Source organism: Fringilla coelebs (genome assembly GCF_963513975.1).
Source record: "Fringilla coelebs genome assembly, chromosome: 16".
Lineage (NCBI taxonomy): Eukaryota > Metazoa > Chordata > Aves > Passeriformes > Fringillidae > Fringilla > Fringilla coelebs.
In genome coordinates, this window is record NC_140042.1 from 15,039,506 (window position 1) to 15,066,186 (window position 26,681).

Genomic DNA, 26,681 nt, shown 5'->3' on the forward strand with positions numbered 1-26,681 from the left:
AATGAGAGACCAAAACATGCAGTGCAGGAGCAAAATGTTTGAATGTCTCCTCTCTCCATGAGAAACACTCTGTTAATAGCTTTTATCTTCCTGGTCCCAAACACAATTTCTGGGCAGTAAGAGAAAGGAGAGGCTGAGCTCTTGCCAGCTGAGTCTTGCTGAAACTCCACTTGCTTTTGATAAAAGTCCTGAAAACTCATTGGAGCTGCAAATCTGATTGCAGATAAAATGTTCTTGGAGGGATGTGAACCTGTGTGCAGGAACAGACATTTCTGTACACGTGCAGCAAAGGAGAGACTGCAAATCCATTCCAATCCTGTTCCTTTGCGAGATGCTGCCTGGAGAAACCCAGCACCAAGTGTCTTCCCAGTGCTTATCCCAAAGGATTGCTTTTCCAGTATTTTTCTTTTTAAAGGCTCCTTGTTTCTGCTCAAGGTTCTGCAGTACCTTGGTCTGGATGTGACTGAGGAGAAGAAGAGGCAGCTCCGGCAAAGCCTGACCACGGACTCGCAAGGGACTGTGGCCTATGGAGGTGAGCAGGAGCTCTGCCCAGGGGGATCTGACATTTCTTCACTGGCAGCTAAAAAGGGAAAAAGGGACAGAAGAGGCTGGTGAGATACCTGCCTGAGTAGGGGTGGAGCCTATAAAGAGGGGAAATCACAAACACAAAAGAAGGTATTCTGTAGAGTCATGGAATCCAGGAATGGGTTGGGTTGGAAGGGACCTCAAAATTCATCTCGTTCCACCAGTCACCTTCCACCATCCCAGGCTGCTCCAAGCCCTGTCAAAGAGGACACTTCCAGGGAAGGATCAGCCAGAGCTTCACTGTGAAACCTGTGCCAGGGCCTCACTGCCCTCACAGGGAAGAATTTATTCCTAACATCCAATCTAAACCTACTGCCCGTCAGTTTAAAGCCATTCCCATTGTCCTATCATGGGTAAATTCAGACTAAAAGAAAGTTGGTGCAAGAGTTTACTTTCCTTAAAATCCCAGCTTTCCTAGCAGGAGCTGGCCAGAGGAGATGCAGAAAATGAAAGTTCTGCTTTCTGTGGCCTTCCAGAGCCTGGCTGGCCCACAGGGTCTGCTCCCCAGAAGGCTTTCAGCAAAAATCCAAAACCATCAGCAATGTCCCCAGCAGAGAGAGCAGTCACAAGGCATCTGGATCAATGTTTTGTGCAGAGGGAGGGATGGGACACAGAACCACGGCCCTCTCCTATGGCTGACTGGAGTTGTAGTTTGTGGAAACAGAAAAAAAAGGATGATTGGGGGGATTTAGCAAATGTGCTGCTGTTGCAGAGAGATTCTGGCTCCTACTGCAGCCCAGGAACCATCCAGGACAGGCTGCAGGGTAGGACCAAGTGAACCTCATGAAGTTCAACAAGGCCAAGTGCATGTTCTGCACCTGGGTCAGGGCAGTTGCAAGCACAAATCCAAGCTGGGTTGGAAGGGATGGAAAGCAGTCCTGGGAGAGGATTTGGGGTGTTGGGAGATGAGAGCTGGACATGCCCTGGCTGTGAGCACCCAGAACCCCCACCCCTGTGCTGGGCTGAGCCCTGGTATGGGCAGCAGGAGGGGGGATTCTGCCCCCTCAGGTGAGACCCCACCTGCAGAGCTGTCTCCAGCTTGGGGGACACCTCAGAGCCCCTTGCAGGGCCTGAAAGGGCTCCAGGAGAACTGGAGGGGGACTGGGGACAAGGGATGGAGGCACAGGACACAGGGAATGGCTCCCACTGCCAGAGGGCAGGGCTGGATGAGATATTGGGAATCAGGAATTGTTCCCTGGCAGGGTGGGCAGGCCCTGGCACAGGGTGCCCAGAGCAGCTGTGGCTGCCCCTGGATCCCTGGCAGTGTCCCAGGCCAGGCTGGACAGGGTATGGATCCACCTGAGACAGTGGGAGGTGTCCCTGCCATGGCAGGGGGTTGGAATAAGATCATCTTTATAGTCCTTTTGTGCCCAAACCATTCCATGTTTCTGTGATTCTGTGACTGGAAGCTCTGGGACCCTGGTGCCACCTCTCTGATGGTTCCCACTTGTCCCACGCAGCCCCTTCTGCTGTGCCTTCCTTCATGTCTGAAAGCAAAATTAATGTGGATTTTCAGACTTGTAAGTTTAGCACCTTTTCTAAGTACTGAACTCACTGAGATGTGTTTTTGTTTAAATCAGCAACGTGAGAAATGGTCAGCAGGTGCCTTTGGTCAGGGAAATGTGGGTTTAGCTTAAAATTTTAAAACTTTCAGAATCACAGTCGTGAAAAGTCCCCTGTGAAAATATCTGGAGTTTTCTGGGTTTTAAAAATGTCACTTTTTCACCTGGATAAGAAACAGGAGTCTGATAAATGCTGTCAACAACTCATTTAAGCTTGATGGGATTGCTGACAATAGGAGGTTCATGAGAGAAACCTGTCTGGCATCTCTAAACCCTGTTTGGCACCAGTGGATGGCCCCAAAATCAGTGGCATTTTCTCCTAACCCACAGCATTTTTTTCTTTTAGCCTGGTAAAAACTGCTTGTTTCTCACAGATGTTCTCCAAGCACTCAGGGATCTGATGCAGGAGGAGCTGGACGAGGCTGGTCTGGATTCCAGCTCTGTGCTCTTCACTCAGCACGAAGTGGCCAATTTGCTGGATACATCAGCTTTTCACTCCCCTGTGAGTCACCCCAAAGCTCTGCTACATTGAATCCACAGATCTTCTACATGTAATACATGAAATTCTGAGATGGGAAAAGCTAAATTACCATCTTCTGGTTGTTCTAGAGTTAGAAAGACAAGGCAGAACTATTCATTTATCATTTTTTAATAGGAATTTCTATAAAAGACCTCAAACTTCTCATTTTTAATAAGGAAATAACAATATCTATGGGATAATATGAAGAGGCAGCCTGGCAGTTATGCAGAAGGAGAAATAGCCATAATTAATCAATTCTAAGTAATTTCCTTTGGTTCACAGTGTGAATATTCACTCTAGCTCAGCTATATCAGCAATGATGGGGATCAGAGAGTAAAATTCTGTGGGGCAAAATGAACCATCCTGGAGCTGAATTATTTAATGTGCCTTTTGAGCTATTGCATAAAAATGCTGACTCCTTTTTTAGGCGACTTTGATTCAATGTGTGATGAGTCTGTCCCTCTCCTTGCAGACCTTTGACTCTCTCAACTGCAATGGGAGCGAGGACCTGGAGCAGCTGCAGCTGGAGATGAGGGATCTGCGGCACGAAGTCCGCAGGCTGAAGGTGGAGCCTCCCCTCAGAGCAGATTTCTTGGCTGGGGTGTTCTGCTGTAGCTCTCTGGGGGTAATGGGGTGGCCTGTACCCTCTGGAGAAGTCACCAGTTTGCATTCTGTGCATTCCTCGTCACACAGGAGCCTCTCACCCTTCACTCTCCTTAATTGCCTCTTTCTCACTCTCAGCCTCAAAGGAAAACTTATTTGTACTCAAAGCATGCAGTCCCTTCTCAGCAGGGAGCTAATATATTTTAAAAGCAGCTCTCATTAAGAATTCCAGTGTGTGATTAACAGAAGCAGCACCTGTCCTCTCACCCTCACCTGGCTGCGAGCACCTCAGCTGTGTCCAGGTGGAATTCTGCAGGTCACAGCTCTAAAAGCTCTCCCTGTGGGGGGCAAAGTGCACAGAACTTCTGTAAAATAATCTTGTGGTGGGTGGGGGCATTCTAGAAAATATCCTGTCATTTGTTGCTTCTAATCTGGTGAAAATATTTCCCACAGTCTCTCCTGAGAGAAGTGGAGAGCAGCAAGAAGTCGATGGAGGATGAGCTTCAGAGGCTGAACCAAGTTAGTGAGGGGATTTCTGGGGTGCTGGGGTGGGTTTGGGGCTTGGCAGCTGAGGGGGACATGGTGTGTTCATCAGAAGTCCCTGGTGCTTGCAGAAGGCGCTGGGGTTCCTGTCGGAGAACCGGAGCCTGCACAGCAAACTGCAGATGGCCGAGGTGGTGCAGAGACAGGCCCACAGCGCCGAGCAGGACTACGAGGAAGTGATCCACCTGCTGGAGGCTGAAATTGCAGAACTGAAGATGCAGCTGGCAGGGAAAAAAGCAAAGCACGTCTCTGAAATAGAGGTAATGCAACCCCCTGGAAAAACCCACAACCCTTCAGACTCTTCTTCTGTGGGTTCATAGAGTCATGGAATGATTTGGGCCAGAAGAGATCATAAAGCTCATCTCATTCCAACCTCCTGCCATGGGCAGGGACACCTTCCACTATCCCAGGTTGTTCCAAGCCTCATCCAGCCTGGCCTTGGACACTTCCAGGGATGGGGCAGCCACAACTAAGGTTACCTTCCCTCTATTTACACAGGAGAAATTGAAATATTTGCTGTGTGGGACCACAAGGCCAACACAGTCTCTGGATCTGTGTTAGAATTTGCATAATTTCCACTGTCCCTTCCCAATCAACACTGCTCTTGCTTGTAGCAAATGCCACAAACTGTTGTTTCCAAAAGCCAAGGCTGGAGCATCACCACCCCCTTTCTCCTCCTCCTGTGTCCCTGCCTCAGGAGGACATCCTGGAGCTGAAGAGGCAGCTGTCCCTGGCTGATGGCCAGCTACGAAAATCTGAAGTCTCACGGAAGCGCCTGGAGATCTGCAATAGGAAACTGCTCCTGTTTGTGCAGGTGAGGTGTGGACCTGCCCTGCTGCTGCAGCATCACCACGGCCTCTTTCCTTCAGGGTGGTTTTGCAAGTCCAATCAGCTTCCTGCTCCATAAGCAAGAGGGTTTTTTTTTTCCTCTCTTACCCAAAAAAGTCACTGTCTGTTGGTTAGGAGGAAGCAGGGAATGAGCTCAGATCTCCTCATACCCCTGGGAGCAATGCAAACTCCACGGTGCAGGTTTTGCTGGTGGCTCTGCTCTTCCTGGCTCCCTGTGCTGAGGCTGTCAAAATCACCCCTGCTCACCTTCCCTTGCTATAGCTCTATAAATAGGAACCTGGAGAGTGGCTTTGCTCCTCCGGTGCTTTTCCCCCTGGACTTCCTGCAAAATCTCACAGTTTAGTCTTTCAATTGGCAGGTTTTCCACTTCATTCCCCACATGTATGTGTAATTAATAAACTGGCCAGCATGGGAAGCATTAGTAGTCAGTGTGTCTGCTATGGCTACTGGTGGGCCTGTCCCAAGAACTCTTGAAATCAAGCAGAAACAGTGGAGCAAAAGGAAATGTAGATGCTGTGTCCTCTGCTCCAGAGACAGAATTAAATGCCTCCAGAGCTTCAGCACTATGTGCTAGAGCCTGTGCAGTTTGGGGTCAGGCTTTGGAAATATATCTCACTTGACCCCAGGGTCAAACATCACAAGATTTTGAGCACTGGAGCAAAATGTCTTCTTTTTCTCTCCACCCCTCAGCAGTGTTGGAGAAGTGCATGGTAATGAGAGCTTACACGTGCAGGTCCAACCCAGGAGCCAGGGGTTGCTGGCAGCAATGATCACTAAAATGCAGCCTGCAAAATTATTCCTTGGAAGAGGATTTTTGTGTTGCATTTCATACATTTTAGCAGTGATATTAAAATGCAGAATTCAGATGTGTCTGTAAATTCATGAATGCTGCCTGAGCTGCAAAAGGCCTTGAGATATTTGCTTCAAGGGCAATGAATAAGCAGAAGCTGATTACTGTCATATTAAATCTGATCATCAGGAAAAACCCATGGGGTTTGTTCTCAGGAATTATTCATTCCTACAAGTTTGAAACCTTTTTTTTTTTTTTTTCTGTTGCATGACAGAACATTTACAAGGTCCTGAGCACACACAGTCGTTTACCAGATGAGAAAAGGTAGGAGATGGCTTCTGGGAATGGTGAACAGCAACATGAAATGTCCTTTTCTGACCTTTCTCTGGGGAAGGTGCTTCACACGTAACCTACCCAGAGTTTCCAAACATACTTTCACTTTGGAAGTGAAACCATGGGAGAAAGATGATCTGTAGGCTGCTGGTGGGTGGGTACTGGGGGACTTGGGCCTCTGTTCAGGCTTTTTTTGGGAGTGAGGAGCTGAAACTCAGCTTGGGTTAAATTGCTCTTGTCAGCAGAGACCCCAAGCAGGTTGTTTCAGAGCAGCAGAGTTTTGATCCACCTGCTTTTCCAAACATAAACCAGGTTTTGGCTTCAGGACCACATCCTTTTTTATCAGCAGTTAGAGTAGACAAAGTGTAAGCAAGGAGCTCTCCAGACTCTCAGCTGCATGAATGGCTGCAGAAACAGAGCTTAGGCTTCTGGACTCCCCTCCAACCTGAGCCTATCTCATATCACTTGGGCATAAATGTATCACAACTCTATGTGTGTTTTTAACTGATTAAATCATTGAGAAGTCACTGTCCCATTGATAATGACCAGTCCCTTTAAAAGCCAGTTTTTAAGAGGGATGGAAATCAGTTTTTAAGTTTCCAAGTTGGTTATTTCTAATATAATGTGGGGGAAATGCTTTTGACAAATTCTAAAGAATACTTTGCTATTTTTCTGTAACAAAGCAATGCAAGTGTGTCTAACAGACACTTGAATGCGGAGGGATGGAGATGCAACCCCCCAAACACACAGAATTTATGTAGCAGATCCTTCCTGAGAGGCTGGCCAGGATTGTCAATGCCCATTCTCTGATAGAAGTATTGATGGCACTTTCCGTATTTATAAGCGTCAACCATGAAACAGAAGAGGATAAAACAGATGCAGTCTCAGACACATCTCTTCCACCTTCAGATCTTGTTGACCTTTTGCTCTCAGAAGCTAAAGAACTGTTAGCACCAATCCTCTCCAACAAGGACGGTAAGCACCAAATTAACTGCAGACAGCTGAATCCCAGCAAGTCTCGGGGATCTCTGCCAGTGTTATTGGCAGTTTCCAGCACCTTCCATATTTTTCCATACCAGTTGAGCCTCCTTCATCCTCTCATGCTCACTGAGATGTAATTACCCTGCATCCATGTGACTCATCTGTGAATCTGCAATGCAGACTCGCAGGGTATGGAGTCAAAGTCTTGTGCCCAGGGCCAGAGGAAAGGTGTTTATCCAGGGGAAAAACCCTAACAGGCAGGAGGAGGGTTTCACAGAATCACTGAAATGCTGGTTGAAAGGGATTGCTGGAGATCAGATCTTCTGCTCCAGGTAGGGCCATCCCAGTAGAGGGGATCTGCAGTTTAGCAGGGGTTTAGCCAGCCAGGATGGAGATCCACAGCCTTCCTGGATGGTGTTCCCTCACTGCTCTGTGACAGAGATCTTCCCAGCACCCAGCCCGAGCTCCCCCAGGGGCAGCCTGTGGCCACTGTCCCCACTTACACTGGCAGCACTGCCAAAAACAGCTCAGCTCCACAGCCTTTAATTGCCCCTGCCGTAGTAGTGGGGGTGGTGAAGTTGCCTCTTGGCCTCCTCTTTGCCAGGCTAAACAAGCCCAGATCCCTCAGCCCTCCCCAGCCTCTCCCTGCAGGCCTGGGGCTTCTCTTGCTGGATCCTGTCCAGTTTCCAAACAGCTTTAAACCCAGGATCCAAACTTTCCTTCTGCCATCCAGGTACCATTACAGCAATGCTAGCAGAAGGGAACAGTCACCTCCCCGTTTCCTTGGAGTGAAAACCAGCCATGCTCCCTTTTCCTCACATGTGTGAGCAAACCAGGGAACAGGCATCCATTTCCATGGGAGTCTGGATTAGCTTTCCCAGTCTGGGACTCTGAGCTGGTCCATAAGCCATAGACATTTCTTGGTGGCAATTATTTGACCCTGCTTGTCTCTTCCCCCACAAAATGAGTGTCTGACCTCCTCAGTTCACATCCAGGTGAATGCACAGCCCCACACAGGTGCCCAGTCCTTGTTCCTTGATGCTATTCACCAGCTCAGTGTGGCCACAGCCCAACACTGGCTTTGTCTCAAAGCACAAGACACAAAGGAAATAATTGCAGCCTTTCAGGAGCACCTCTGGTTTATGAGTGCTGTCAGCATTTTCTGAGCTCCTGCCCCATTTAAATGTGCATTATCATAATGCAGCAGCATTGGGCATGTTCTCTGCACTAACACTTGGCTCTGTGCTTCCATCTGCAGCTCTGCCATGGGACAGGGACCAGTGCCTGCCTGCTGAAGGAATCCCAAATTACAATGAGTAGGTGTCAAAACTGCCGTGGTCTGTAATTTGGACAACACAAATACTAAAAATTCCTGTTTGTTTTGTTGGGGTTTTTTAACCAAAACTGTTGCTTGACGACTTTTGATCAGTCTAGGAGAGGCCTCCAGATGGCCATGACAGAGAAATACTGTGAAATTCCTAGAAAGAGACTTCCCGCCCTGCATGATGTGAATTCCTGGATTTCTCTTTTGCTTTATAAAATGCTGGTTTTCCTTCAGGCCAGATGGGAATTTGTGGTTCTGTGGCTTGTCTAGCCAGCATTTTTATAGTGCACTCTGTGCAAGGGAAAAAGCATCACTGAATATGTTAATTTTTTTATGCTGTGATATCGAGATGCTGTGAAGCTCCAGACAAGGAAAGCAGGATGACATGGCTTTGTTTGGACCTTAAACTGTTAAATTTCCCTGAAACTTCTTAAACTGCTTGTATTTAACAGAGCTATTTCCTAAAGTTATCTGAAAGGGCACTTTGAGACCTAAATATCTCCTACTGCTTTCTTAGCTTAACTCAACCTGAAGATCTGCCAGCACAGTTTTTTGTTTAGGTACAAAGTACCCATTTGCAAATGGTAATTTCAAGGTTATGAAAAGCATTTTCAGACAAAACAGGCGGCCTGCAGTCTAACCAGGCAAGATCTGTGGCTTCCTCTTCTTTCCTAAATAACGAGTGCTGTCTTCACATTACCCTCTGTGACCTTCTCCCAAACTACCTAAGGCATGTTTCTCCTTTCCAGCCACCTTCATCAGAAGACCACGTGGCCCCCTCCTGCAGGCCAGACCAAGAGTGACCAACCACAGCCACCAAGCCCAACAGAACTGCCTAAGAAGTCGACATAAATATCCCACGGCTTGGTGGTGCTCCAAACCACAGCCATCCATCCCATGGGAGATGGGAAAGACACCCCCCAGGCACCTCAGCTTCCAGGCCAAGCAGACTGAGAACAAGCTTTCTGACACAAGAATCATTCTTCCTAACTATCCAAGACTTTTTCAGCAACCTCCCCTGCGCGTCTACCTCCGAGTTATCATACAAGGCTTTTTGCTCACGGTTTTGCAGCTTTATAGGAAAAATATTCTCATGAGGCTACAGAGGCCTGGATTTCTGTGGCAGCCTTTTAGAGCTTGTATTCTGGGTAGCATGAATGTACCTGAGGGACTCAGGGGTCTCCAACAGATCCCTTTTGGTATTTCAGATGAAAAACCAAAGTCTATTTAGTGACTGTAATCAAAGCAGCTTAATCCCTAGTGTCCTAGTTGTCTTGGGATAGGTACTTCTCTTTTTATTCTTTTTGTATAGCTTATCCCAGCTGCAGTGCTTGGAGTGGGAAGCAGCAGCTCAGGCAGTTGCTGGCCAGAGAGCAGGACAGGCAGCAGGGTGCTGCGGTCACAGTGTGGACAGCGAGCCCTCCCTGGAACGCAGGGCGGGACATAGTGGGCATAGTGAACATAGCTCAGTAAAGGTCCTGGTGTCACTGGGAACTGAGATCCACATGATGCAAGACTGGGACAGCAGTGCATGGGGATCAGATCTGAGATGGGCAGAGGTCTGGAAAATAAAATGGAAACACTCCTCACAAGGAGTTTGCTCTCTGGGTTCTGATTGCAGCTGCTGTGTTCAGCATCTCGCAGACAAACACACAGCCTGAGACCATTTTTCCTCCCTCTTATTTTGGCAGCTCCTGGGGAGATGCATTGAGAAGTTGCAGGAAAATGGGATACAATCTGGCTTTTACAAATAATTTGTTAAGATTACTTCAAATCTTCTTTGTGGGGGTTCAAAGAATGCGGATCCTTTATTGTCTAAATTAAAGGCTTAGGCAAAATCATGACCCTCACCAGTATCTCCTGCACTCAAGGTATCACTGCACTGCTAAACCAGCAAGTGTGTGGTGGAATACATCACATAAATAACCAGTCTGAAATTTTGGGTAAGCTTAATTTCATAGCTTGGGGTAAATTAAATCTTGGGAGTGCATACCTCAGAATATAAATTAAAGGACTTCTTTTAAAAGGAGACATAACCCTTTGGACTGCTTACAAAGAATATTCCCAGGAAGGAGAAAATATTCATTTTGGGATATCTTGTTTAATAGCTCATTCCCCAGTGCTCTCTGCTGTGATGGAATGATAGCAAATCCTGGTGTTACCTGTGGGTTTGGCCCTAGAGCTTTGTTCTCATCTCCTGTGTTACACAGACAGGTAAGAGGCACACACAGCAAAATCCAGTCTCACCAGTCTGGTGTACCCTGGCTCTGGAAAAACACCTCCAGTTCCCCTGGGGTTAACCAGCAGATCCCAATCTGCTCCTGGCAGGGTCTCTCCAAAAGCGTTTGGCTGGAGGTGACATCCTAGGGAGATGTCTCCAGCCACTGCTTGTCACACTTGTCAGGGAACAGCACAAACAGGATTTTGGGAAGGAGCAGGTCTTGGGTTGTGCTGTGTTATTTCATATACCCAATGTCACTTGAGACACCTGGGAGAAAAGGGCAAAGTTATGGGGAAAACACACGTGTTTAGGCTGCACTTAATCAGAAAATCAACAATCTGTTGTGGAAATCCACAGAAGTTTCAGTAGCATCTCTGACAGTCATGGAATACTTTTCTCAAAATATGAGTTCTGAACTCCACCTCCTTGAGTGCTGGAAAGGCCCAGACCCAGCAGGGACCAGCAGGGACCAGTTACATGGCCTGAAAGAGAAACTCTTGATGCTGCTTCCACAGTCTGTGTTATTCCATAGATGTGTATTTAAGGTCCCAAGAAAGAAGATTTAGTATTAAAGCATCACAGTGGGTGAGGGTTTGGATAAAATATGCATTGTGTGGTTGGTGCTGGTACCTGGCAAGGGGTGAAAGAAGGGCATGCTGCTCCAAGCCATTGTATTTGGGGTCTCCTGAACTGTCTGTTTCCAAAAGAGCTGTGAAGTTCTCAACCTTTTAAATAGCCCCAACAGCTCTGTGCTTTCAGCTCACTGGTTCTGGAAAGGAAATCCTCCATGTTCCCAGCAGCCACTGGAGAGCCTCAAGTCGAACAAGGGTCAAGCATTGCATGCTTCCCAAAGCTTTCATGTTTCTCAGCTGGTTTCAGTACTTCCTTTGAATTTACCATATTCCTGTGCCTTTGCTCCAAGCCCAGCTGACTTCCCTCTCTGTTAACCCTGCTGTTCCAACACCACCTCTGCAGAGCAGTGCTCAGAGCTAAGCTCTGACAAGAGCTGTGCTCCTGGGGGTGACACTGATTTTGGTGACCCAGAATAACAAACTTGTGTCAGGCTTTACTCCCAGGCAAGGGGAATCAGGCAGAACTCAGCAAGGCACAGGGTGACATCTCCTCACAGAACTACCAAGAGGCAAAAGGGGAAATGCATAAAGGAACAAACAGCACAGAAAGAGAAGTTATTTAAATAGGGTCTTCTTTATTCATACAGGGCCTGTCTAGCACTCTGCAAGAGAGCTGAATTCTGGGTTAATTTGCAATACTTTTGGCTTGCTTGTAAGGTTGTGGAGATGTGCTGCTGTCACAATGTGCTGTGTTTGTCTCAGAGAATGTGCCTTGGAGGGTCCCAGAATGACTGCACAGAAATGAGAAGGAGTATTTGTGATAAAAATGAGACCTGAATGGTATTAGATCTTCCTGACTGGCCTTCCAGATCCTGGAGGGATCCTACACCAAAGATGGAGGGGGAGTTTTTACACGAACATGTAGTAACAGGACAAAGGAGAATTCTTCACAGTGACAGAGAGCAGGTATAGATTAGATATCAGGAAAGACTTCCCTGTGAGGGTGGTGGGGCCCTGGCACAAAGAAGCTGTGGCTGCCCCAGCCCTGCAAGTGCCCAAGGCCAGGTTGGACACTGGGGCTTGGAGCAGCCTGGGATGATGGAAGGTGTCCCTGCCCGTGGCAGGGCATGGAACTGGATGAGCTTTAAGGTCCCTTCCAGCCCAAACCATTCTGTGTTTCCATGATTCCATAATAAGCTGGAATATGGCAAATATTTTATGAGCCAAAATGCAGAGAGACCCCCGTTAAGAGGGCATGTCAACACACTGCAGGTGATAAACTCAAAAAGATGCATTTAAAGAGCAGGATCAGCTGTTGAGCTGGAAGTGATGTGATATTAGTGATGCGATGGGTTTATTTTGTATTTCTCTTATACAAAGCAGAAATTCAGTTCTTAGCTGCCGGTAGGTCAGAGGGTGGGAGCCCCTCTGCCTGACAAAACAAACCAAACCAAGATTGGAACATCCATTTCAAAAGCTGCTGGAGCAGGGAAGGCGGGGCAGGGAGCTCCGGCATTGTCTTGGAAGGTGAATGTAACAGAGCCATTAGCACACTGTTCATCTGCAGTCCCACGGGGAAAGGAACCCAATCTCAGCCTGCTGCTCTCCGGTTTCATCTCTGCCACCTTGCTGGGTGACCTTGGGTAGCACATTTCATCTCAGGTTTGCACCAAAAAGCCCGAAGGGATCCACGGGATGTGGGACAACCTCCTGGCACGAGGGGGTCAGTGAGTGCTGTGGCGTTGGGTACTGCTGCTCTGCTTTCAGTCAAGAAAGCCTCCATGGTTCAGCTTTTCCTGGCTCTCAGAACAGCAGATCCAGCTTTTGCTCAGCTCTAGTGAAACAGAGCGAGATGAAGTGCTCAAAAGGTGTCTTTACCGAGGTGTGGAGGTGGCAGAGGTGAGCTCCAGCCCAGAACAGTGCAGGGTAGGAGGCTGCTGTGCCTATCCCAGCGCTGCAGGCTGTGTGGGGAGCCTCTTCCTCTCAGCTCCACTGTGACCCCTGGACTGCAGCCCACGTTTAGAGAGTGGAATTCACCTCCACACTGCTTAAATGGGCTCTAAAAGGCAGGTGAACTTTACTGCTGAATTTTTAAAGCAAGCCTTTAATGTTTAAGCAGCGCTGATTTTCTAAGCGTTGTTGGACAGCAGCTCCTCAGAGTGACACTGCAGGAAGGGCTGGGCTGGAGGTGTGAAGCTGCCTTTGCTTTTTCCTTTCCCTCAGGGATCCTCCCCCTGCTCAGGGCCGAGTTACCACAGCACCTCCATCACAAACCACTGAACTTCCTGCCCTTGCTGATTGCAGCTTTGCCACAGACCTCATTTACAACTTTTTTCAGCTGCTTTCTTCATGAGGTAAATAGGAATAACAATACCATGAACAATCCCTACAACCTTTTTTCCTGCACATGACATGCCAATGCATTTGAATTGCTGTTGAGTTTTTTAATTTATGCCACCAGATGAGGAAGAGAAGTTGAGACAAAAGCAGAATTTGAAGTGAAATGCCCTTGTAATGGGGGAAGTGGGGGCTGAATGATATCTCCAGACCAGCTGTCCTTCCTGGAAGACATTCTCCTTTCTAACTGCAGGAGTTCCTGGGCTGGGCTGCTGGGGGGTGAGAACTTCTTTCTGAGGAGCTCCCATGAGAAAAACCTGAGGGTCAGTGCCAGCCCTTGAGGTAAACACCCAGTCCTGGTAGCTGGGAGGATAGTCAGGGCTCTTGGGAATGCCCTGGAGAGTTGGCCTGTGTCAGGGGAAAAGGCAGCCTACTGCCACTGGAAAATGCCAAGGTGACCTTCTGGCAGCAGGAGAAAACAATGTTGGAAAATAGGAATTATAGTCAGGGCTGCACAGCAGAGAAAAATATGGATTGGGACCCACCAAAATCTCATCCAGCTTTTATGACCTGAACAAAAGGGAAGCAGCCACAATTAGGGCACAGAGTAGTTACAGGCTGGTGTAAATTCCGTAGCAAGAAGATGGAAATAGTGCTTCATTTTTTCTTCTGTTTTCTCTGAGGAAATTTAGCAGTAAATGAGGAACAGAAGAGACATACAACTTCTTTAAAAGAGAAAGTTGCACTGTGATGGGAAATTCAGAATATTTATTTATAAAGAAATACATTTTGGGTTTATTCTGAATATATCTATATAAATTAGATGTTGTAGGCCTTGAGTAACTTTGTGGCTTTTGATGCCAAGTTGTGCTGCAAAGGTCTTCAGGAAAAGTGCTCTGGCTCCACAGGCTGCAGCCCTGGGAGCTCTGACATTTGATGGTCAATGGTTGTTTTTGAGCACTGTCAGGCTGGTGTCCTCAGTCTGAGATAGCAGAACATTTCAGGAAATATTGCTGATCAGAAATAGCACTGCAGCTTCCTGAAATGCCTGCCCAGATAAGGGGACACTCCACAGCTGGAAGTGATAAGGAGGCAGGAAAAGACAAAGCGGCAGTAAATGTGATGTTACTTCAATATCAGCAGGCAAAGGGGCAGCTGGTCCTTAGGGAGAACCTGAAAGGAGGCTCTAAAGGTGCAAAACATTCCCCAGCCAGTGTCCCACATCCCTCTCCTCCACCACTTTTGGTGCCACACACCTCTCCCACCTCAGGACCAGCTGCCCAGGCACTCTTTGACACCCCAAAAAAGGCAGTGTTGGCATCATTTCCTCCACAGAGCCACGTCCCCAAGGACTGTCCCTGAATGGTGACAACTGCCCAGCACATGGCCTGACAAACAGGGACCACTCACGCTGAGCTGCAAAGCCCCCAGGATTCACCAAACACTGCACAGGCTTCCAGAGCTGGTGGGAGAGGGGAAGCTGAGAGGTGAGGATGTCTCCCAGTGTCCTTCTCAATGTCACTTGTCTGGGTGATCCCCTTCTACCTCATCACACAGTACAGTTTGGGGAATATTTGCTCAAGGAATGGGTTCACAGGTGTGTAATAAATCATGTAGTAAATCAAAAAATAAAGTGCAGTGCTAGAGTAAAGGGCTGAGGTGAGCAGGTCCCTTTGCTCTGATCTACCCTGGGATGAGCAGGATTAGATTGTGTTTGGGAGCTGTGGCTCTGCCTCCTCCTGCCCTGACCCAAGAAGGTTCCTCCTCCTCAAGGGCAGGTGCCAGCTGGGGGAGAATCATAAAAACAGGGAATATCCTGAACTGAAAGGGTCCCATCAGGATCATCCAGTCCAACACAGCCCTGCACAGGACACTCCAACAATCCCACCCTGTGCCTGAGAGCGTTGTCCGAGCACTCCTGGAGCTCTGGCAGGGTGGTTGCTGTGACCCCTCTGTGGGATGGGGTGAGCCCATCTCCACACACAGCCCTCGTTATTCTCCTTTTCTGCCCACGAGACCCCACTTGGACACGTGCCGGGTCCGGAGTCCTCAGAAGGACAAGGAGCTGCCGGAGCGAGTCCAGGGGAGGCAGCAAGATGACGAGAGGGATGGAGCAGCTCTGCTGTGGGGACAGCCTGAGGGAGCTGGGGGTGTTCACCTGGAGAAGGCTTCGCGGAGACTTCAGAGCCCTTTCCAGTGCCTAAAGGGGCTGCAAGAGATCTGGAGAGGGACTTGGGATGGAACGACAGGCCAAGGGGGAACGGCTTCCCACTGCCAGAGGGCAGCGTCAGGCGGGACATCGGGGAGCGCAGTCCCCTCACGGCCGCGACCCGCCCGCCCCTCAGCGAGATGGCGGCGGGGGGCGCGGGGGGGCCGCACGTGAGGGGGGCGGGGCCTGCCCGCGCCCCCGCAGCACAATGGACAGCGCCCTGCGGGGGCGGGGCCGCGCGGGGGGCGGGGCCGGCAGGGGGCGGGGCCGTCGCAGCCGCGGGAGCCGCCGAGAGCGGGATGGGTCCGGCCGGGCTGCGCCGCGCCCGCGGTGAGGGGGAACGGGACGGGCGGGAGGGGAACCGGGAACGGGCTCGGGAATCTGGGTGTGGGATATGGGAGGCGGCCGCGGTGGGCAGCGCTCTCCGGGGGTCTCTCGGGGCCGCCGTGTGAGGGAGGGGCGGGAGAGGAGGTGGGTGTGAGGCTTTTCCTGCCTCGCGTGTCTGGCCGGGCTCGTCGTGAGGCGGCGGAGCGGGGGCGGTGGGTGGGTGTGGGGGCGCCGGGAGCCGCTCTCCTTCGGACACGGGGAAATTTTAGTCTTAATCCTGGGATCAGGGGACGAGCCGATGAGGACCCGCGCGGTGGGCTCGGGGTGGCGGGGGATCCCTTGGGGTCTAAGGACGAAATACAGCGGTTCTGAAGTTGCCGGGTCTGTGGTGCCGGGGGAGCGCGGCAGGCGGAGGGCCCTCGCTCCCGGAGGGCCGTGCATGGAGGGGGCTGCGAGTGGGACCCCGGCACCAGCCCCAGCGGCTCCGGAGAGCCGGGCACGCCGAGCTCCCCGGGGCTCGGGGTTCAACAGATCCACCCTGAAACTCGCCCTGAAGTATTTATAAACTCAAAGAGTGACCCTAATCAATGGCTGTTATCCATTGATGGATTTAACAGGTTGCCCAGAGAGGCTGTTCCTACCTCATCTCTGGAAGTGCCCAAGGCCAGGCCGGACCGTGTTTGGAGCAACCTGGGGTGGTGGGGCTAGAACTAGCCCTTGGCAGGGGCTAGAATGAGATGGGGTTTAAGGTCCCCTCCAAACCATTCTGTGATTCCGTGTTTTCAAGTCAGCTTCAAGGTGAACCAAGTATATTCTCTGGGTCACTTGGCTAAACTCCTCCAAGCAGTACAATTGGTCTGTAGGTGGAGAGAAGGTGCTTGTGTTGATGGCACCACTTGTCTGGTGGGGCTGATGACAGCCAGCCTCTGTTAAAGGAAAATACAGCTGCAGACTTAACTCAAGGCATGCTGAAACAGTTTGCTGATGCTTTGTTGTACTGTCGAGTGAGCTTCTGCCTGGCTCTGCTCTTGATTTACGTGTTAAACTGAAGCATGGGGTCCTTGGCAGAAGAAGGATGTGAACTTTTTGAAGTGGGTCCAGAGGAACCCATGGAGATGCCTCAAGTACTGGAGTTCCTCTCCTCTGGAGCCAGCCTGGGGTTCTCACCTGGAGAAGAGAAGGCTCCAGGGTCACCTCAGAGCACCCTGCAGGGCCTAAAGGGGCTCCAGGAGAGCTGGAGAGGGACTGGGGACAAGGGGTGGAAGGTGATGAGGCCCTTGCACAGGCTGCCCAGAGGAGCTGTGGCTGCCCCATCCCTGGAAGTGTTCAAGGCCAGGTAGGATTGGGCTTGGAGCAGGCTGGGATAGTGGAACATGTCCCTGTCCATTTCAGGGGGGGAAACAGGATAGGCTTTAAGGTCCCTTCCAACCCAGACCATTCCACGATTCTGTGTCTCCCGCTCTTAAATTGTGTTTGAGAATTGAACTGTTTCCTACACTGGATGGATAAAGGGATGTGGTATGACTTCCTGTGGAGTAGTAAGGTGAAGAATGCGGGGTTTACTTCAGGAATGCTTATCTCCTGCTGCAGGCTGGCAAATATCAAGGAGTTAACGTATTGCTGTGCATAAACATTCCATGGTGATTCTTTGGTGAGGAAATTACCTTATGAGATGGATGTGTGGAAATATTGGGCATGGAGCTTGTTGTGATACACACATGGAAGAGAAACAGCTCTGAGAGCAGAGTGCTGGACACTGTTCCATTTCCCTCTTCCCTTCAGTCAAAAAGACTTCCTTATTATGTGGTCAGAAATGTATAAATGTTGTTGTTTGGGTGTTTGTGTTGCTTGTCTTTGGTTTTGATCCACGCCAGGACTCCAGGTACCTCTGCCAGGTGTAGGAGCAGTGCCCAGGCTCTACCTCAGCACAGTGACCTGCACCCTCCATGCTGCTTCTCCTGCTCCAGAGGTGTTTCTCAGGGGCAGGATTAAGCCCTGCCTGAGCAGATGTCTGCTTCTAAAAACTGGTAAAGGTTTACTCTGGAAGTATTCTGCCTTGAGCCTTCCTTATATCAAGCTTCAAGCGACTTGTTCTTAAGTTCTTAGGTGAAAAAGCTCTAATAAATATCCTACAGCTTGGTACTGTGTTGTTATTCTGTGTGTGAAGCATCAATTACAGTATCTCCCCAAGTGAAAGGGGCCCCAGGCAGAGGAAATGTCACACACCTTTCTCTCCACCTTTCTCTAGAAGGCAGGAGGAAAGAATGCAGCCCTGTGGAGTCCCCCTTTTCTAACTGGAAATATCAGCTTAGCTGGGTGCCACAGCTGGCTTTCACATGGTGCAATGGTATTTGAGGAAGTCAAGAATCCTGCTATTTTCAGCAGTTCTTTGTCAAAAACAAAACAAAAAAACCTGCTCAGTTCTCTTCGAGATGAAAAGCAGCCACCACAGGTGGGAGAAGTTAATAAAGTCATTTGCTGCCAGTTCCACATCCAACAGGCAGCTCCAGTGTGGAAGGAGCTGAGTGAGTTCTGTGCCTGGCTGAGAAGCAGGGGCAGGGGGTTTGATTCAGGGATTTCTGTGTATTTAATTTATACACTCAGTTTCTGCTTTCCAACCATCTGGCTGTATTCTGTCGAGTAAGCTGCTCCTACAAATAGTAGAATAGAAGTCAAGCATATGGAAAATCCCTCAGGTGCACAGTGGCTGATGCTGGATGAGAAGGAAACACCCAGTCACTGTCACTGCCTGTCCCTTTGCTGTGTGTAGTGATGTGTAGGCCTGGCTCCTGTGTTGGGGGAGCTTTGCACACTGGTGGTGCACCGCTGCTTCTTCAGAATCCATTTCTCTGGAATGCTCCCAGAGTTACAGCAAGTGCCATCAGGGGTCCATATCCCTCCTCCTCCCACCTCCTTCCCTGGAGCACCCAGCAGGTGGATCCCAAGCTTGTAATGAGCTCTCTCTGCTTGGTTCACAGAGGAATTGCTGTGTGGGCTGGAGCAAAAGGGGTGCCCAGGGAGCTGAGGCTCCCAGGGCTCTGTGCTGTTGGCACAGTGTGTCACAGGATGCTTTGTGAAATTTGGTGGCTGCTGCTGTTTGCTGTGTTCAGCTGTGCAAGAACTGACATACTTTTAATACCTGCTTGGGATGGTTGTTAGTAGCCAGATTTGTTTGCTTTAATGCATTGATGACTCCAAGCTCTGAGCTTTTATCAACTACTCTGGGCTTGGCCAGCTGGTGTTGAACCTCTTTTCTGGATGCTCCAGGTGTGCCTCTCCCTATGGATTGGGGTTTCTCAGTGGTCATGCTGCAGTTCAGTGGGTCACTGCTCTTCCCCTGAGTTATCTTCCCTAATGTGTTTTTTTTTAGCCAGATGCAAATAGGAAGTTGAGCAGGGAGCCTGGGCCACTGTAGAGCTGGAAGGATGTTAGAGGAGCACACAAACTCTCTGGTTGGGTAGTTTCTTTCTGGTGGTTGAACATACCTGTTTATAATTTGAGTGGAACACAAGGTGAATTTAAAAACACATCTGTCTTTGGTGCTGAAGCACTCTTGAGCTAACATGGCCCAGATGCCCAATGGTAACACCTGGGACTCTTTGTCCTTATCAAGGCTAATCATCATCTTCAGCTGGGTGTGCCAAGTAGCCACCTTTCACTGCCTTTTTCTGATGGTTTTTCCCTTTTTTCCAGGACTTACAGCAGAAGTCCCTGTTGCTTTGAGAAGCACAATGACCATCTTACAGCTCTGTTTGGAGGAGAGGGCATAGAAGGTCTGCTGCCACTGCACTCTCACGAGGTATGAAAGATTTCTAGGGCAGGTGTGAGTTATCAGCTCTCATTTTTCCACACCTTCCTGTGGGTGTAATAGTCACTGCTCTTTTCTCCAGCCTTCCCTCAGCTGGAGGAGCACAGAGGCAATAAACCTGTGGCAGTCAGGTCCAGCAGCTGCTGGGAGCAGTGGCTCTGTCCAGGCAGCACAGTTATGGCTGCTGAGCTACAGCTTGTGCCATCCCACTGCTCTGTGGCTGGTGCCTCTGTGGGTGAGTCTAGACTGGTCTGTCTTGAGCCTTTGGGCTGTGGAGGTTTCTGACCTTCTCCTGCTGAGGTGCAGGGATTCCTGGTGTAGGAGGTGAGGTCAGAATAAGCAAGATCCCAGCTCAATGTGCTTGAGGAGGCTGCTCTGTTTGTGCTCATGGGAGGGTCCTTGCCCAGCCTAATCATGTTACAGGTCATGTTCTAAGGTGCCCTGTCCTGTGCCTCTTGGCTCGGGTGTCTGATACCTGATAGCAGCCTGGGCTTCCTGGGATGTGCTTGTCCTGCTCCTCTCGCTGCACTCTGGGTTGGATGCTCTGCTGGGAGCTTCTCTCTGCATTGACTGGCTTGGCATGGACTGGTTTTTAGCACCAGTGAGATTGAGAGATCCAGTGAGTGCTGACCTTAGCTGTTTGGGTAATGTGATCCTCTGCACAGGAACTGTCTGATCACTGGGCCCTACTTCTCCAAAAATCCCCCATTCTCAGGTACTCAAACTTTCCAAGTCCTTTTTCCTTCGCCCTTGCATAGATTTTACAGTGTGATGGCATTTTGCAGCAATTTTTGAGGGAGAATCTATTGCCTATTCATGTTTCACCTCGGGTTTTGGGCTGAAAATGTCAGGGATAAGTTGTCTGAGTGCTCTGACTGAGTTCAGCGCTCCACTGCGTCACGCTGCCGAGGGCTGTGTCTGCTCAGCAGTGGAATTTGAGTGGGGTGGAATGAGCACAGTGCCTCCAACCAGCCACCCAGCCTTTTGTGTGCTGCTGTTCATGGATGGCATTGGCAGGAGCAGTACAAAGGAATTCCCAAAGGATTTGCAGAAAACAACCTAATAATGCTTTTTATAATGATCTGTGCACTTCCCTTGAGATGCTGGTTACTGGTGCATGTTTGAGGGTTAAAACACGGGCAGGAGAGTCTGAGGGAGGAATCCTGATGAGGACGGTGAGAGGTGGCTGGGAGCAGGGAAATGCTGAGGACAGGATTGTTCCTGCTCCCTGCAGTTCTTGCCTCAGTTCAGCTGGAACAGTGGGCATCCAGGCAGTGGGATGTGATTGCCAGCTTAGCATCAGGCATGTTCTTTCAGCATGCTGCTTCCTTTTCCTTTCAGTGAGCTAAAACAACTGAATCCTACTTTGTGCACAAAAGCATTTAAAACACCGAGGTATGGAAAGCTGTGGAAGCTTTCAGTGAAAAAGATTTTGCCCTAATGATTACAGATATAATGTAGGGAAGGGGGATAGGGGGTAGAATTGCTGTGTAGGCTCTGTAAGGCCCCTAAGACAGGCTCCTTCTCCAGAGTACAGTTCATTCTGGCTTTACATCTCTGTACTGTGCTTTAATTATTGTGAGTTTTGTTGGAGCTCCAAGTTGAATTTATTGCAGTAGTGCTGGCAAGCAGCACAAGATGCTGGGCACAGCTCTGGACTGGGACTGCAGAGACTTGCCTCTGTCTCTGCCACTTACTAGGCAAGATATTCTACCTAATAAATCTCCTCTCTATTTGTAAAAAAGAGCTACAACATCTAGTAAGGTCTGTAAAAATCACCTAGCATGTATTGCACTGCTTGGTGTGGGGGATCTAAAATGTTCCAATTTCTCTCTATTGCAGGTGTGTGGTAAAAATGGTGCAGAAATACCAGTCCCCAGTTCGAGTCTACAAATACCCTTTTGAGCTCGTCATGGCAGTGAGTAACACTCAGCACTTTCCCTGCTCCAGCTGCTGAGGGCCAGTGGGAGGTGGGGGACTGTGGGTTTGGCTGCATGTCTGTGACAGTCCTACTGTAGGGACAGAGCCTCAGCTCCCCTCCTCCAATTTTCCAAGTAAAATAAGGATCAGTATCTCAGTATTAAGAATGGCAGCTTAGTTGTTAGAAGGGAAAAAAAAAAACCCCAAACAAACAAGAAAATCCAACCTTATGTAATTATTCTTTGACAAGGAAGGAAAAAAAAATGACATTGTTAGGCAGGGTCAGTTTGTGGCCAGACCCCTTCTTTGCCATATCACCAAATGCCACTCTGTTCAAAATCTGCCCAGATGTGATCCCAATCAGCACTGTAGTATGGATGTATCTACGACTGTATTCTGAGTAATACTGAGCTCTTTGATTTGATTAAAGGCTGGAAATCTTTGGAAAAAGTCTTCTGTATTGTTCTTCCCCATCCACTCTGTGATTGAACTGTCAGGAGACCTCTCTCCAAATCTTGTGATTTCCACAGGGGGTTTGAGGGCTGTCACTGAAGTTCATTCACTGGTGATGCAGAAGGCTGATGTTGACCATGGGAGCTGATTTAGGCAGAGTTTCTTTTCAATATTCTGGACTTTGTCACAATTAGGTGTGAGTCAAATACCCCTCTCAAAGGTTTGCTGCTGCATTTTGAGGGCAGCATTTGGGTGTTGCTAGAGGAGCTTGCTTATGGAGTCTTGCAAGGTTTTGTTTTGTAATCTGCTGGGCATTTCAGTCAGCTGAAGGGATCCCCAGGCTTGGTGTTTGCCACTTTAACCTGCTGCTTCCTCCATTGCCTGTTCCCAGTTCCTTTAGTTTATGGGAACCCAGAATGAAGATGGGAAGCTGCAGCTGTTGCAGACAGCTGATGTGACAGCCTCTATTGAGTTCCTCTTGACATTGTTCCTCATTGTGAACAGAGGACTCCAAAGGCAGCAGCAGCTGAGAGTGGTTGCTGCTCACTTTGCTCTCTGATCATCGGGATGAGCACCGCTTTTGCTGAGAGTTGAGCTCCCTCCCAAATCCACCCCTTTTTCCCCCAGTCTTCCCCAGACTGGCCAAGTCTGTTCACAGCTAAGCCAGTAGCGTGCCACAGAATTGGCCTGACCAGTCTGGGGCTGATGTTTGTGGCAGTGGAACTTTCCTGGCTGTGCTCTTTGCTCTCTCAGTGCATCCTGTGTGAGAATAAGACACCAGTACCTTCGATGAAGATCCTGGGAGCCTTTGCTCCTGCACACCTCTCCACATTTCCTGTTGTGTCTATTACCAGGATAAAGCTACCACCAGATGCTCCTCAGTCGATTGGCTGCTAATTGAGGAGGACTGCCTTGAGACAAATCCTTTGTAAGCCTGTTAGCACATGCCTAAAGGCCAAGGGCTGGTAGGTTTAATTCTGCAGTGGTTTAATTTTATTTGCTTTCAGTTTTTCAGCATAACAGAACTTAAAAATCCCTGGGAATTGAGGGCTGGGGTTGTAAATGTCATCCTTTATTGTTCAGCAAATCTTAGCAAAGTTGTCAGTCCTCTTATGAACAAATTCCTTTTCCAGGGTCATGCAGCAGACTGTGCTGTGGAGTAGGGAGCACAGTATAGACCCCTTAGCTCCCCCCACGATGTCCTGTGAAAATCCAGTGTTCCCAGCAGGATCTGCTGTTGTCAAGCAGCATTCCAGTCTCGTGGTGGTCGGTGCAGGCTGGGCTGGGTGCAGAGCTGGCTGCCACCATTCAGTGCCACCGTTCATTGCTCCCGTTTGTGTGGAGGCAGCGTGGATCTCACGGAGCTGTCAGGTACCAGCTGTCAGTTGCTGGAAGTTTTGCAGGGAAGAGTGGGTGTGCAGTGAAGCTGTTTTGCTCCTCAGCACGTGGCATTGCTGTTAATCTCCTTCACCATAAATCTGACAGCAGCTTCCTCAGCACTGAGATTCAGCTGCTTTCATCTTTTCTCCTCAAATGCTGTGTGGGAACCTTTGGAGTGCCGAGGTCTCAGGCTGTGATAGGAAAGCAGAGGTTGCAGGGTGACCTCAAGACACCCCCAATGTTTTACAGATCTCTGGGCACCCTTCAGCCTGATACACTTGTGCTTAATTCCTCACTGGGAAGGGTCATCCCTTACAACACAGCCTGAACAGAACACAGGAAGTAAGTTGGGAAAAGTATTTTTCCCTCAGAACCTCCCGTGTTTGGACCCTAGAAAGTAGTGGGTGTGCTTTGCTCACATAGGAGAGTTTGAGAAATAGGGTTGTCACAGCCAAATTTGGCAAGCAAACACATCCCAGGCCCTTTGTGGAGCCCATCCCCCGGAACAGGAGTTCTCCTCCTTGGGCTTGTGCAGAGGCCATGTGTGTGCCTGAGGCTGTGCTCAGGGATGAGCTGGGGCTTTTCCTGTGATACCTTTGTTACCTGTGTCAGGGTAATTGTCTCTGGATTTACACTCTGCCCTTTGCTAATGCCCCTGCAGCTTGGGTTGGAGCATTTGCAGACAGGAGATTTGACTGTGTTCCAAGTCCTTGGAAGAACATCCCCCTCCTTGCTCTCTTTGCCAGTCCTGTGCATCTGAGGAAGTAAAAGGGAATCAGCTTAACAAGTCTTTTCTTGTCATTTGGGAGTTCTGAAGTTTTTCCTTTTTTCTTGTCCTTCTTTCTCAAACAGATTTAAGCAAAGGGTGTTTTTTCCACACCCGTCCAAGGTCGCTGTAGCCATTTCCGCCTGCTTTGTTCCTAACTTGGATTCACATTAATGGATCAAAAGTATTATGCTCTTCAAACACATATTCAGTGCCTGACACCTTTATACCTTATACTTGAAAAGAACCTTGACTTCTGTTAGGCTTTGTTATCTTGTCATGATTTTCCTTTCTATTTTATCTTTTTCGTCTGTGTCCTCTTTTAAATGGAGCTGTTCCAATGGATTGTCCAAGCCTCTCTGGGCCTCATCTTGTCTTCCCTTCAATTAGATCAGTAGATTTGACATTGCATGTCTTCTAATTTTATCTTACAGCCAAGAAAATTCCCAAGTATAAACTTACTTTTCATCTTCTTTCTGTTGTAGCTGGAAAGCTAAAAGGGACTTTTTAAAAATGTTATAATGAATGAAAAACCCAGGAGAGGTACCTCTTCCACATATGAGTGTTGCAAATATTTGTGAGCCTTCTGTGATGTATTGGGGAGGAGAATTTGGTTTGGGTGAGTAAGTCCAACATGCAGGAAATGGCCCAGAGAGAGATACTGCATATTTAATGTTATTTGCAATGAATTATTAGGTTAGATGAGATAGCTGGGGCTGGAGGGCTTCAGCTTTGAACGTGGCAGGGAGTTGCGTTCCTGTTGTTTTTAGTAGTTGTTTTTGTTTTTGCCTCAGCCCTTCACACTCAAGGTTGACATTGACCATTTTCACACACTTTAGGGGATTTATAGGGTCAGGTGTCTAAAGCTACAGGTTGGGAATAACCCCCAGAGACCCTACAGGGTCTTCTGTATGTGATGGATAATTTCAGTTGCTGCATTAGTGGTGCAGATGAGAAATCTCTGACAGCACTTGTCAATGATTTGCTCCCCTTGCCACAATGCACTTTGTGTTCAGCTCTCACTGCTAAGAGCAGTTTATGGCTTCTGCTAAAAGAGAGGGATCTTTGTGCACTACTATATAAAAATAAGCCATGTTTTGGGGAAAAAAGAACAAAGATCAGGCACTGGGAGGTTTGCAGGAGCATCAGCTCCCATTGCCTGTGCAGTTGTATTTTGTGCTTGAGCCCCACATGTGCCTGATGTGAGTCAGTGCTGCTTTCTGCTTGACCTCATTTCTTGGTGCTGCCCAGGGCGTGTGCTGACACATATCTGTGCAGCTGGGAGCCCGAGCTCTTGGACACACACATGGGGAGCCTTGGTGTGAGCTTCTGTGCTGCCTGAGTGCTGCTCATCAGGCCAGGGCAGTCCTGCTCCTGCAGCCAGAATTTGGCTGGGGGTGGCTGCTTGGTGGTGCCTCTTTGGTGTGGGGGTATTTCTCATCTCCAGCATCGCTCAGAGTCTCTGACAGACCTGTGGCAGCTCAGGAGCCCCCTGCCTGGCTCTGCAAGTGAAAGCTGCAACATCTGAGCTCCTGGCCTGCACTTCCAAGCAGCTCCCTGACTCTTCTGGTTTTAGTGATGATTCAGTGTTCTTTGAATCACAGAACAGTTTGGGTTGAGGGGACCTTAAAGCCCTTCCCACCCCCTGCCATGGCAGGGACACCTTCCACCATCCCAGGTGGCTCCAAGCCCCGTCCAGCCTGACCTTGGACATGTCCAGGGGCAGCCACAGCTTCTCTGGGCACCCTGTGCCAGGGCCTGCCCACCCTGCCAGGGAACAATTTCCCCCCGTCTAACTCTGCCCTGTGGCAGGGTGAAATCATTCCCCTTTGTCCTGTCACTCTATGCCCTCATCCAAAGTCCATCTCCAGATTTGTAGTCTCCAATGTTCTTTACATTTAGTTGATCTGCAGCTTTTTATTTCACAGGTAAGATGAAGTAGAAAATTACCAGTGGATGGTTCTGTTTCAGCTCAGTATAGTTTGAGTGTCAGAGGTTCTAACAAGCTGAGTGACAAGTTTAATTCAGGCTAAAAAAGCTGTAAGTTTATTTAAAGTCAGAACTTCTCATGGAGTAAGCAGCAGAAATATTCCTTCTCCACCATCTCTACTCTCTCATCCTGTACCCAGGGTCATGCCCATGAAAAGCGAACATCCATGGTCCCAGTGTGAGATGTCTTTCTCTTGTGCCTGGCTCTCAGGAGCAGTCCCAGTGATTCTCACTGGATTTGGCAGAGGTTCTCACTGCTGTCCCTCAGCCTTCTCTGCACTCTTTGCTCACTGGCAAAGCTTTTGCTCCTTTCCAGCCACTGAGGAGCTGGCCCAGGGTTACGTGCAAGAGTCACCATCCAGGACAACTAAAATTCAAATGCATCACTCATTTCACAACCATCCTAACGTTCTTTTGTCACCAGTTTTAGGTTTGTAGATGCAGGCTAATTGAAAACAGCTCCTTGCTGTTTTGGCTGTCAGGCTTAGCTGGAGGAGAAGAAGCTCTGCATGCTGGAGGTCAGGTCCTGACAGCAAAAACTGCTTTCCATACACTTTTTCAAACTTATTTTCCTTTTCAGCATCAACATGCATTGTGTTAAAGTTTTTA

At 49.0% G+C, this 26,681-nt stretch overlaps 2 protein-coding genes across 2 annotated transcripts in view; both read left to right on the forward strand.

Moving 5' to 3' along the window:
- LOC311160029 (syntaxin-binding protein 4-like) overlaps positions 1–8,942 on the forward strand; it is a gene marked incomplete at both ends in the record, with an annotated part of 47,704 nt that extends 38,762 nt beyond the window's left edge. The window contains 10 exons of the mRNA XM_084216476.1: positions 436–532; positions 2,522–2,649; positions 3,140–3,232; positions 3,724–3,789; positions 3,885–4,073; positions 4,511–4,627; positions 5,727–5,776; positions 6,630–6,760; positions 8,025–8,082; positions 8,840–8,942. Coding sequence (XP_084072602.1) covers positions 436–532; positions 2,522–2,649; positions 3,140–3,232; positions 3,724–3,789; positions 3,885–4,073; positions 4,511–4,627; positions 5,727–5,776; positions 6,630–6,760; positions 8,025–8,082; positions 8,840–8,942 — 1,032 coding nt within the window. The remainder of the gene's footprint in view (positions 1–435; positions 533–2,521; positions 2,650–3,139; positions 3,233–3,723; positions 3,790–3,884; positions 4,074–4,510; positions 4,628–5,726; positions 5,777–6,629; positions 6,761–8,024; positions 8,083–8,839) is intronic.
- A 6,767-nt stretch (positions 8,943–15,709) lies between these two features.
- SEC14L5 (SEC14 like lipid binding 5) overlaps positions 15,710–26,681 on the forward strand; it is a 39,977-nt gene continuing 29,005 nt past the window's right edge. Inside the window, exons 1-3 of the mRNA XM_084216883.1 lie at positions 15,710–15,759; positions 19,450–19,555; positions 21,407–21,482. Of these exons, the coding sequence (XP_084073009.1) occupies positions 21,420–21,482 (63 nt within the window). The 5' untranslated portion in view covers positions 15,710–15,759; positions 19,450–19,555; positions 21,407–21,419. The remainder of the gene's footprint in view (positions 15,760–19,449; positions 19,556–21,406; positions 21,483–26,681) is intronic.